Genomic DNA, 13223 nt, shown 5'->3' with positions numbered 1-13223 from the left:
CTCGGGTTGTAAACAGAAGTGGTCTGCCGCGCACATGTGGCGCCAAGGCTCCCCACTCCCCACAGACTGTTGTGAATTCCTCTGTTGGCCGATGGCTTCCTTCAAGCTGTGGAGAGACAGGGAGCAGGCGGTGAAGTGGGGCGCAGACAACAGCCCCACCGCCTGCCTCATGTCAAGGCCTGATGGTCACGTGATCAGCCACCTGGACTGGTGCCCATGGGCCGGAGGGAGGGCCTGGACACCTCCTACAGGTGGCATTCCACTCATCCAGGACCTCTGTTTCTCTGTATCCACTTGGGCCATGACTTGACATCCTTTTTGGCTGGCTTTGGGTTTAGCTTCATTTACCTCTGAATTATTTCAACAATGGTCAGTTACATTTCTGAAAGCTGTAAAGCCTAAAGGAGTCAAATGTATATATTTTTAAGGTGGAGTATAAATCTCATCATATGTCACATTGCATAATCAGCACTTTAGTACAATGTACAATTCCACTTAGGAGGATCTCTGTTTCTCTTGGCAAGACTGACCTTTCATAGCCACTCAGACCATGACTTGAAAGCCTATTTGGCTAGGGGGTTTAGCTTCATCTACAGGTGGTATCCCTTGGCAAACCATTAGTACTGAAAATGTTCTGAAAAGTACTGATCGATTACTAACAGTATGATTTCAGTAAATTTGCAGTAAATCAAATTTTACTGTCATACTGAAGCATTACTGTTAAATGCTTTTTTCACTCTATACTGTCAGTACAGTACTGAAATTCATCTGTTAGCCGCTGCTCAATTACTGTCAGTTGGATGCTTTTATTTCCACTCATCTACATTTCTGAGTTGCATGTAGACCGTTAACATCTGTGCCCTCTGGTGAGATGTCAGATGTACGAGTATATGTTTTCAACATGGATTACAAATCTCATCATATGTCACATTGCATAATTTAGTACAATGTACACATGGACAAGGTGATAGCATAAGCCACATAACACAATGAAGATAGTGATATCAGTTGGGTTTGGGGTCTTAATTGGCAAGTTTGAAGTGTTCTAGGGACCAGTTTAGCATCTATTTTCATAATTCGGACGACAACTGTCTTCTTAATTCTTTATACTTCTCTCTTGTTTGGTTTCTGTCCTGCCCTATCCCCAAGCCCAGCTGGCACTAGCTTCCTCCTGTCATGTTTGTGTAGGACCTCTACTGTTTGTCCTGTCAGTAACAGCTGTCATCGCTGATAGTGGGACTATCTGTAGTATAGGCCCCTGTCCCCCTCCCTCCTTCCCTCCTAAGGAGAAAAGGTAAAGCAGGTGAACTCAGGCCAAGGTCCTTAGTCATTCCAGAGTGTTATCGCTCCTTTGGAGGAACCGCTTCCTTGTCAGACTCCGGGCTTTTCTTTGTCTAGTGGTTCTTGGCCATGTAGGGCCCAGGTGTTTAGTTAAATTGTCACTCCATCTTATTTTGGGCCGCCCTCTTCGTCTCTTCCAGTCTCTCGGTGTCCATTCAGTGGTTCTTTAGGCCAAGGTCCTTACTCAAACCCAATCTGAGTTAGCTCACTTCACATGTACCTTACAATTACATTCTTAGAGATATTCTTGGCCATACCACTTTTCCAATACGGTAGATGTCAGGCTAAAGGTTATTGTACCTGGTTTCTTGTGTACTTATAGCCAAAAGTAGATTCTCAACATCTCGCCAAATGAATGTCATACTCTAGGGATGGTGTATAACTGAAAGACAACATGGCTTTCAATTTCCAGAAATACTGTGCAGGCCCCGAATTAGAATGAGTTTTCTGTGGGGGAGGAAGGCATCTCTATGTTCTGTTACAAAAACTGAAAACAAGTCACACTATATCTCAATCAAAGTTACAGACATTCCAGGGGACTTTAGAGGTGCCTTTGTTGGGATTTGCTGCTAACACCCACCGGTTGACATCCTGACCCCACAGTGGAACTTGTGGCAATTAGGAAGAATTAAAGAGAGTTGATGAGACATGTGAGAATGTGAGAAGGCATTCTTTTAACATTCAGTGTTTCAACTGTTTCCTGCTTGGCAAAACTTTACATACTTTGCAGTTTTCTGTGTTTCCTTTGATTGATTCCTTGTGTTTTTCAATTGTGGCTAGATTACAGCCGTTAGCCATCTTCTTATTAACTTTTTTTTCTTTTAGCTTCTCGGCCAGCAATGAGAAAAAAAATGTAATAAGAAAGCGGTAACTTGCAAAAGAAATCAGTCGGAAGGAGTCTGCAATGGAGGCTAACAGTCATACCCAAAAGTGGTGAAAGCTGCAAAAGGAGCACCTTGTATGACTAACGATTAGATTTGATTATTGAAGACTAATGCCATACTGATTTGATCATATGGATGACATCCTCTGGGCGCTGCAATATTGATGTGAGCATGTGAAAAATTGTAAAACTTGGGCACCCCAAAAGTTGCTTTCATTATGAAGTCTAGGTGGTCAGTAAGATTTTCTATATGACTGAACTTACAGAACATGGTATACCCAAAAATAAATTCTTTATTTTTGTTCTTTCATATCTTTTACATCTTTGTACGATTTACAGTGTGGTCGCAGTACTAGTCTCTCTTTTTGAAACAGACGAAAATTGATGCACGTTCGGAGGTCATCCATATCAGGTGAGCGTGGCCTGACTAAAGTTAAATCTAGTCACTTCCATGATACGCAGAAGGATGTTTGTTTGGGGTGTTGGCAGAGGAAGAAAAGAAAGGCATACACGGGAAAGTGAGGGAACTACACCAGTTGTGTAGACAGTCTAACAAGTAAACCTCCTGATGCCATTATATTTGCTGTGTACCCAACTACTCTTTTGAACAAAATGTTCTCCTTCATATTATTAATCTTTATTAAAAGAAACTGGAGTACTTGAAAAAATCATAACTGTGATACATGTATTGCATGTTACACACACATGTAGCAACACAGAAATACAGAAGCTTTATTGACCTAAGGCCACAGCAAGTAAATTTTATGGATGACATCCTCCGCAGACTCCAAAATTAATGAGATAGGGCGAAAAAAAAACAAGGCAGGCAAAAAAAAACAAGATTCCTATATTTTCAAATTTTGAGATCATAAATCTTGTTAAACAAGAATTGAGGCGACGAAATATATCATGACAAACAGGTCTTTTATTCCTGTATTCAACCAATGACGTTTCATATATAATTTAAAACCTCCTTTATTCAACAGTAAACATATCCTTGTAGATGTGTATACATCTCAATAGACTTACTACAACAAATGCAGAAAAGAGCTTGTTCTACCATCATCTGAAACAACTACACTGGGTATTGATATGCGATGAAACACCTTGTGTATACAGCTCAATTAACTAGAACCCCCCATTATCTATATAATGTCATTGCTAGAACAAATGCAGTTTGTTATTATACCATCATGGGAAGGAACCACACTGGGTATTCATATGCAACGAAATACCTTAGACTGTCAACATTAAACTGTTCTTGAAGATGTGTATACAGCTCAATTGACTAGTCAACAAACGCAGAAAACAGCTTGTCATACCACCATGGGCAGGAACTACACTGGGTATTCATATGCAATGAAACATCTTAGACTGTCAACGTTCACGACATATTTGCCCATTTTTGGGCATGTTGACCACCGTCGGAGGGCAATGAAATTTCTTGTTTTTTATTTCGAAATCAGGCGAAAATTAATGAGCGCGCTGATGTCATCCATAAAAATTACTTGCTGTGGCCTAACGAAAGGTACAGCAACTTTCGTACAGTCAACTACAAACTACATACATTCTACATTCTCCAGAATGTACAGGCTAACATACATAGATCTCTAATATCTTGAGACAATCAGGTGGATAATGTACTATTGTTTTGTTGGTATCTATAGTTTTGAGGTACTTAAAAATACTAAGAAAGATGAAAAATGTGTATATTCATAAGGTTGAGATAACAGATTTAACAAGCAAAATTAACAGCATGGGCTCCGGATCCCATACAACAAGTAAGACATAAGATTTCAAGCAGGAGACAGCCCTGGTTCTAGGTCTGCCCTACTTCCAGCCACTATGCTTTAGACCATGCCTGACAGGCAACCGTCAACTGCGAACCACAAACCTTAAAATTCTACATACTAAACCAAGGAGGTTGACTAAACAATACAGGCTAACAACAATTTCAAGCAGGAGACATCCCTGGTTCTAGGTCTGCCCCACTTCCAGCCACCATGCCTGACAGGCAAGTGTTAAACTGTGGGAGGAGCATGGAAGATTAGCTATTTACACAAGATTACATGCTCCCTGAACAGGCAGACCCCTGTGGGGATAATGGAGGATTACTGCCACTCCAACACCAAACATAAACTCTCACTTCAGGAGCAGTTGATTCCTCCTACAGCCCCATCAAAAATACATAAAACTCACGTCAGGATAAACAGATTGGGGTTTAGCAGGCAGATGTTAATCATGTAGAAGGGGAAGTCGTTGCCAAAAGTGTGTCGTTAGCAGAGATTTGGCATGTGCTTTAACAGTGTGTGTTTGGTGGGGGTGAAACAACCTCCCCATTGTAGTCTCACTAGTCCTGGAATGCACAATGAATTTTACATGTAAATATAAGAACTTGTAAGTAGGAAATAATGAAGTGCTGATTTCTACAACTGTTTTGGTTGAGTTTTGATCAGGGCTGTCTCTAGCATCGATCTTATGTCAAGTTCAGGTTTTTTGCATGGATGGGGTGAAATTTTGTCCCTTCTAATAAGCAAATTAGTCCTAGAGACAGCCCTGGTTTTATCTTAAATAGGACATTATATACGTGTATATAATGTCCTTGAATAGACTATTAGTTTTCTTAGAATTTGTCCCATTTCAAGGTTTTCTCGTTTTCCCCCTTTGTGGATAAAAGTAAAGCTGATAAAGTAAAACAAATGTTTTGTAAAGCATGGCATTATCCAAACAGGGTAGCTCTACGTTTATGAGTCGATAAAATACTACACCCATTAACACTAATACTAAACCTCTGCAAACTTTGCATTGTATGTCCATCCCCGTTTCCTGCCTCCACATGGTACGTCCCACAAGCTGTGGGTTAGCGTCAGCTGTGTTTACCCATGGTGCTCCAGTGCTATTTACCAACATGCAAATGTACACAGTTATTGTAAAGCCTTGCTGCTCCTTTATCTCCCAACCACAGGCCCCTGGGTTTGACATGTGTAAAACCCTAATGTGCCACACTTTGTACATTACCCATTCATTAATTTAACCAGAATCAGGGACCTAGAAGAAGATCCTTTCACCTTTTTTACAGGTTAGGCATTAGTTTTCTCATTGTGTCCATCCATACCGCTTATTGTGCTTTATCTTCGGAGCCATTTTTCTGTACTTAAGCTTTAGTTGTCAGGTGTAAGCGAAGCTGTCTCTTTTTCCATGCTTCTCTTTCTCTGCTTTTTCTTCTCTAAGCTGATGATGGTCCCAGAGCATGACTGTTATCTCGTGAATGCAGACAGCACTGTGCGCTTTAAACTTTGAAAAGCGAAACTTCCATCTTTAATCAAATTTCCAGCCTAATCCTTGGTACATGCGTCATGGCATTTCTCATAGGGATAAGGGAAAAATTCCGTAATGTATTTACGGGTGCCGTTCTATTTTCCTAGACTTTATCTTAAGCTGTCACTATCTCTTGTACATGTACATGTATTCCCTTACTTACCTTAGCGGTTAACCTAACCCTTAAGAACTCAATATGCTCATCAGTCTTTAACCTAACACATCTCTCAGTTCCTCTCTATCAGTGTTCTTCATTTTTTTTACCCCCCAAAAAACCTCTCCTTTATTTGTTGTTAATCCATACAGATTTAGAGGATCGTACAAACGTATTCCGCAGCATTACAAAAATTATCATCAGCCGTGTCAAGCCCTAGGGGTGGTGCAGGCAAGCTTGAGATATGCACGCTGAGAAAGTTTCTGCCGGATTTCGGAAAAGTTTCTTGCGCAAAGTTCAAGCGTTTGGGCCGTATTTATTCCGCTGTTGTGGTCCCGCCGATGCATAAGCCTTTATCTCAGGAGCGCAGACCAAGCATCAAGTCCATTCCTAATTTCATACCATGCAGTTTAGCCCGAGTAGGAAGTGTGCAGGGGTTGATAGACACTTTATCTAGCTTTCTCTGTCTTCCCTGTATCTGTCCTATTACCCTGCCTTTCTTCTCTGATTAAGCACAACAGCTATAGATTTTTTCCCCTTTTCATTGAAAAAACGGCGACAAAATATCAAACAGGCGCTGTCTTCCTGTTTTACTGGAATTTGGAAGGATGATAAGAAAAGTTTTGCCGTGACCTTGTGTGTTGAGTATTGGGTATGAAAGGGTTCTGTCACAAGATTGTAATAAGCTTATGGTGTTTGCTTAGCATGACAATTTGTTGGCTCCGCAGTTGACATTGTGACCTTTTATCTGTCAGCCGAAGCTGTCAGTGTCTCCATCCCCTTTGCCTGTCCATTCTTACATACATCAGATGTCATTTACTTAACCACACAGCAATCTATCGCTTGGCTGGTCTCATAGAACCGCTTAAAAGTTTGGAGTCGCCGAGCTCAAATCAAACACAGTATTTATTCCGCACTTGTGGTTCGGCGACGCATTACCCTTTATCTCGAGCCCGCAGCCCAAGCATCAAGTCACCACTCAATTTCATACTACAGGGTTTAACTGTAGTAGGAAGTATGGCGCTGAAGATAGACGCGTGAGTTATGCCTGCGGTGCCCGTACATGGCATGTGTAAAATGTGAGAAGTGCGCGTTAAGTGTCTTAACGGTAGTCCGAGAATGATCCCAAATGCGAAGTTCATCAGTCTCTTTCCCCTCGCTTTTGTCCGATGTTGTTGGCTCTTTCGCATACCCTTCTGTGCAATAGTTCTGTGTGACGAATGCCAGCTTTATAAGATGAAGGTCTCACTTTGATGAGGTATTTCGTCAACTTTTTGTCTGCAAACTTGGGCGGATAAATCATAAAATCAGATTGATTTGTACAGAAAGTGCACCTTTCTCTGCATTGTTGGTTTTCAGAAGCGTTTTGTTTTTTAAATTTCATTGCTTGTCTGTCCATACTTTCTATAGTGTCTCAAATCAATATACTGTGTGTACATACATAGTTGGGCAACTTTTATAATTACTGCCAGTCCTTTTTCACAGCAGTATGTTTGAGATTGATCACACGAATTACTTTTTGTCGATAGGATCTGCAACTCTTTAATATGTTTTTCCAGTACTCAGTGATTTCTTTCTTTATTGTTTCATTCCAGAGAATAAATCAAAAGTCACATCTAGTCCAAAATTTGATGTTTATTCTCAATTGCATTTAAATTCATCAAGTATTGTATATGGTTACATTTTGTTGAATGAAGATGACTCGAAGAGCTTGTCCAGTTTTACCATAGGTCTGGCATGAGATCTAGGTTTTTTCTCCAACTCTGAAGGCAAAGGTTTGTTGATTGCTTGTCGTCGGAAAGCTTAAAAGTTGCTCGAAACTGTTTGGCCTTATCCCTGCCCCACTTCACAAGCTGTTGTATCTGTGCCCACCGTTCCATCTGCACTCACAGATAACAATAATCTTGTTGCAGCCGGTAGGAAATTGTGCAGAACCACGCCTGTACAACGTGAGTGACAGACGTACGGACGGGGGGAGTCTAGAACGTTGTGCGGCCATGGCGTGGCTATATGTACTCGTAAGTCACAAGACGCTGCCACCAATTGTTATATGCGAATAACGAGGCTTTGTAACAGTGGGGGTTCAAGCGCCTCCAACTGACCAGTCTAACTGGTCGCAACCTTTTAGCCTAGTGGTTAAGGCGTGCGTGCCTGTGATCTGGGCTGCCGGTTTCGGCGTGGGTTCGAATCTCGGTTGGGATCACTTGTTTCTACTCGCTCCTTTGATTTGTTTCAGCTTCGAGAGAGACAGCCGCACACAACAGAGATGAACTATAGACTGACTCTAACCCACATGGTCAGAGGTTTACTATGACAGGGACTGTACCCTTACCCATCCCAACATGTGCCTTATCCCCATATTTGGTAAGACCTGGTCACAACACCAGTGCCATACGTGTGTTTGCAGCGCTCCTGTGCACCTGTGTTTGTCCCCTTGCTGTCCACATTGACACAGGTGCCCGCTGGAGCCAGTCTCAAGGGTGACGGCCCGGTAATGAGGCTTTGATCTACCAATTGTTTGGTACCCACACATCACACAGAAGTCTGTATCTGTCTCTCTCTGAAACGATTCCCACTTTTTTGTCTCACCGACTGCTTGTGAAAGATAAGGGAGAAAAGGGTGTGTGTGGTGTGAAGGAAAGGAAATTGTACCCTTTGATATGATATGATAGATGCTCTTGTTAAAGATTATGATGGTGCTTTTATATACGAGATATTGTATAAGTGCTTACATGCGGGTTATTAAGATTGATTTGCAGCAGGACCCATGTAAACGAATGTAAAATGACTTGTTACAGACAGAGGTAAAATAGGGAACAAAGGAAAGTTCCAATTCATTTTTAAGCATACATCATATACTGGTGTACATATTTACAAGTACTTAGATATTATTATGCAGCTGTATGATGTCTATTTGAATTTTAAAACCATCATTGCCAGACTGAGTATCTTTTCCATAGCCTCCTTTCATGTTCTGCTGATGGTATTGTTTCATCATTCTGACACTCAGAAGCACATAGCAGTTTCCTTACTGTTGTTTCAGGGTATATTTTCATAGGGAGAGGTTGCTAGCCCTTCCCCTTAAACGTGCTTGACGATCCTTGAACACTGGATCCCCATTGTACATCTTTTCTGAAAGACAGGTACAGCCCCAACCGAGATGTCCTGACCCAGGATTGAACCGGGGTCTCACAGTTAGCAACTAGTTGGAACCAGGAGCTCAACTGTGAGGCTGCTACAAGTTAAACTATAGTTACACCCTCATGGATTAGAAGGAGAGAGGAGAATGTCCCAACTGCGGCACTTGTCCTAACTTGTTGCTAGCAAAGCTTGTTTGAACAGGTTTTCCTGACCATACAGCAAGCAGGTAGAGGAGACAGGTAATGCACCAGTAATAGGACTTTGATGTGGGCTGAAGTGTTGTCCCAGGAGCAAAGTGTAAAGGTTCAGAAAACAGCCTACACAAAAAACGGCCCTGGTCTGAGTTGACTTTGTTGACGGGTGGTTGACTGAGCTGTCTGGCCCTGAACAGCTGAGTACAAGTCAGGGAGGCTGTTTGAGATGTAGTGTACAATAAGGCAGTGAATAACTGGATTTTCCTTTACCTTTTCATTGTGTTCAGAAAGTACCAATTTGTTTTGTGTAAAGAGGGCCTTTTGAAGATCTCATGTTTTGACAAAGATTATGTCTAGGAGTAACTGTTAGGTGGGTCCGTCTATATTATAAGTTACTAGTCTCTGTTAGAGTCTGGCTGTAAATTGATATTCACCTGTATCCAATTTGTGTATCGTACAGAGAGCACATATATAAAGATACATAAATCTCACACGAAATTGAGGTATTTTCTTTAGAGGCGGCTTTGAATTCTACTGTTATCAACAGTCAGTAGAATGGCATGTACACATGTACTTGTTGTTGACATCCAACTGAGACATCTTTGAACTTAGCAGCTCTAACTTGAGTAGAGGGGAGACAAAATAAGCCACTCTGGGTTGTTGTTTGGTTGTCCTTATTGAGTTGACCCAGACCTGTCATCAAGTGTACAGGAAACCCTCAAGGTGTTCTCAAGATGGTCAAAGTGGAAACAGGTGGGACAGGTGAGGTTATAGATCTTAGGAGGGTCCTGAGAAACACTTGGTTCTTCACAGGTAGTATAGAGAGAGCTCAATCATTATTATTTGGAAGGAGGTAGCTGGTTGTGACTCACAATGTGATATTTTAGTTCTGGCAGGCAGACAACTATCTATGCAATGTGCTACAAAGATCTTGGCATATTTAAGAACACAGCTGTCTTGAGCTTTAAATTTTCACCTGTCCGACTCATTGCTTGGGAACCCATGTTGTTAATGTTAATTTTAATCTGTCATGTTAACTTAGGCTTGCAAAAATACATTTCATTTATTTCATGTTATATCATAGTTCATTTTTTTTGACAAGCGGGATGAAATTTTATCCATCCCAACAAGGAAATAAAATTTTCCATTCCGGGATGGAGGGACGGGTTCTGACGGCAGCCTTATAGTCACATCTGATTCTCGCTGTATTGTGGATTTGAGTTTAAAAGTTGAGAAAACTTGTAGAATGCTGCAGATTTTGAACAATCTATCCATCAATAGAAGCCCAAACCCCAAGTTTCAGTGTTGAAGTAAGCTGGAGTTTCGAAAAGAGTCCAGTATTTCTGACTTCATGGTTTTCCATTCAGGTCTGACGTGAAGATAAAATGCCATGTCACAGAAATGTCCTGCTTTTTTACATTATATATTTCCTGGAAGAGAGAGATAGGTTTGTTCAGAGAACACGGACAAAAACCAAGCCACTGAACGTATGAATAAATGGTTTAATCGCACATTCAGAAGATTGTTGTGCGGAAATGTGTCGATCCCGAAGGGAGATGCAGCAAACATAAAAACTGTCGCCACAAATCTTGGGCTTTTCTTCCCGCAAAGATGAAATTTTCCACAAGGACAGTCTCTGAAAAGATGCCGTGGCAAAGAGGGATGGGCGGTCTTACCAAGGTTTATCGAAATGTCTCCAGCCTTTCTCCTACTTAATACATGATGAAGTGGCGGACTTACAGACAGCAATCTTGCCGCGCACAATAGTCCATCGTTACCAAGGGAAATTTGTTCACATCAAGGAGGTGGAACGTAAATTTGGTAGGTCTCCTGCCCTTCCTGACTCCGTGCGATAGCAGTGAGCTATTGGTCTTCAGAATATGCTGTCACCTCGCAGAGAAAAGGATGTAAAAACATGTGAAATACGGCGGCTATGGAGGGAGGGAAGGGCCCTTCTGCCTTAACTTCAGTATTTATAGAGGGACAAGCTTGTGTGAAATGGGTGTCACCGCAGTGACTGAACAAATAATATCTCACAACCTGTAGGTACATGCCACGAGGTGCCGCTGCGAAATGGAGTTGTGCCATTCCCCGGGGGTTTATGAAGTCCAACGAGGACAGAAGTACATCAAATTGACATGGGTCACTCGGGATGGCTGCCTCCCAGTGCTGTGTGCTTCCGTGCAGACGGAGAATGAAGGTTCAGTCACTAAGGAGCCTGGCTGGAGAGAAAGACACAGTCACAAGAAATAAACAACTGGCTAAGCTAGATGATAAGCTTTAATTTTGTTGCTAGAAATTTTTGGCTCAGTATGAACATCTCTGCGAAGCTAGCTAAACCCAATATAATAGGAGAATACAATGGGTCCAAATCTACAAAGCCTGAGCAGCCTTTGTTCAGCCTACAATATTCAACGCTAACAATGAAGGACTACAGTACACATACTTGACATTTAAGAGACAAGTACAGAAATGTATTTACAGTCTTCATTTGTGAGACATTTATTTTGATAGTTATGAAGTAAATATGGATTATAACTGAAAAAGTGATCGCAGTTACAAAATCTTAATTAACCCTGAATTCCCTAATTTTAGATTAGTTCGTTTAGATGTTTAAGAACTGATATTTCCTGATACTAAAATTTACATGCCAGGTTGGTCTCCGGCAGGCATCACTACCAGAAACTTGTCTTGCATTGCAATGAATCTTTAAAAAATGTTCTGCTAGCGAAGAGAGACTTTATCAAAAAGATATACTTTGTAAGGAGATTCTTCATGAAATTTTGACACGGCAGCTGAAAAGAGATGGTGTCAGCATTACACGACATGTCCACCCCCATGGCAGCCAAACTGGTCTGTGCCTCTCCTCACAAAGAGAAAAGACTTTGCATGAAAAAAGTGGACGCCACTATGCCTAAGCACTTTGGGCTGCCTGCGCCGGGGTGATAGTGTCATGATTCAATAATCAATAGTGGGTGAGATTTGGTGAAAAATAGGCATCCTCTTTGTGACATTTACTCATTGAAAGGCAAACAGTGCTCAGGAAGACATCCAATCTCCCTGCACATCTTGGATGCAAAGATAAATTCCTACGCCCCTTATTAATTTGCAGGAGAAATTGCGTGATATCTCCACGCATTCATGGTTTTACCGCAAAGTTTGCTGCTAATACTGAAAAATGATAGTTTGGCAGAGTTTGGGGAGTTTTCAACAAAGGTTAGGGCTTATCTTCGGCAAGCAGCAAACAGGGGCTATCAAACGGTTTTCCCCGATATGATTTTCCAGAAAACTTCTTTAAAAAGTAATCACAGAGTTTCGGAATGACTTCCTGGCTTTTGGGATGATGGAACATAAAGTATCGGCGAGACTGACAGGCCATTCCGTAATCAGTGAGAAACATTCGGAGGCGAACCTAAGCGAACACGGAGCTCGGACACTTGCCTCGGTAGAGATAAGTTGCAGCTGGGAGAATTATACGCGGGTGAAAGAAAGGTACATGACTCGGGGGTGATAAACAACAGATGTACGCGGCTCGATTTTTCCCGCGGCCTTGCATATGCAAATGCCACGCCCATTTGTCAATGGCAGATGGGGATATCGCTAGCTCCGCACCTTCAGACTCTCGCTAAGACCTGTTAATTGCGCGCGAGCAGAGCGCCTAATCTCGGTATCTCAGTGAAACACACGGCAGGGCGGAACATGACGTGGCATGGCCACCTGCGTAACAGGGCGGTGCGCCGAGAGATAACATTCACGCAGTGTGAGGCCGGAGATGACTCGCGAATCTGTGCAGCTATGATACCCGTACTCGTGTACTTGAGCGACGATCTCCGTAGGACTGTCAGATTGCCGGAAAGGTAGAGCACCGGGCCGCAGACTGGTTCAACCTCCTCCTCACAAGGCGTCGTAACTCGCAAACCATGGTTCTCTGCCTCTGCATCACCTCGACTGTCCCAACTCTTCAGGACACGGTCTGAGTTTAGGTCCAGTTGCTGGGCAATTCTCTGTCAGCGGAACTTGTAAAGCTATTGGAGGGCGGTCTGTGTTTCAAGCAGAGGTACAGGGAAAAGCGCGGCAGGACATCCCGGTGCATGCTGCGAGGATGAGTTCTTGGAAACTGTACAGCAGGAGAGCGCTGAGGGGTAACGTGCAGCCTTTTCCTTACCTTCGACGCACCTTTCTTTTTCATTTT

The 13223-nt window shown here is 42.3% G+C and overlaps 1 protein-coding gene across 10 annotated transcripts in view; it reads left to right on the top strand.

Moving 5' to 3' along the window:
* Positions 1-13223, top strand: part of LOC136438795 (protein CBFA2T1-like) — a 190677-nt gene that overhangs the window by 110148 nt on the left and 67306 nt on the right. The window contains exon 1 of one of the 10 annotated variants that reach the window (XM_066433744.1): positions 9751-9793. The exons of the other annotated variants lie outside the window; for them this stretch is intronic. Within the exon in view, the coding sequence (XP_066289841.1) occupies positions 9766-9793 (28 nt within the window). The 5' untranslated portion in view covers positions 9751-9765. Of the gene's footprint in view, positions 1-9750; positions 9794-13223 lie in introns of those variants that run through there. 10 annotated transcript variants of the gene reach the window in all.

Source organism: Branchiostoma lanceolatum, chromosome 7, assembly GCF_035083965.1.
Source record: "Branchiostoma lanceolatum isolate klBraLanc5 chromosome 7, klBraLanc5.hap2, whole genome shotgun sequence".
NCBI classification, from domain to species: domain Eukaryota; kingdom Metazoa; phylum Chordata; class Leptocardii; order Amphioxiformes; family Branchiostomatidae; genus Branchiostoma; species Branchiostoma lanceolatum.
This window is presented reverse-complemented; position numbering and strand designations above follow the sequence as displayed.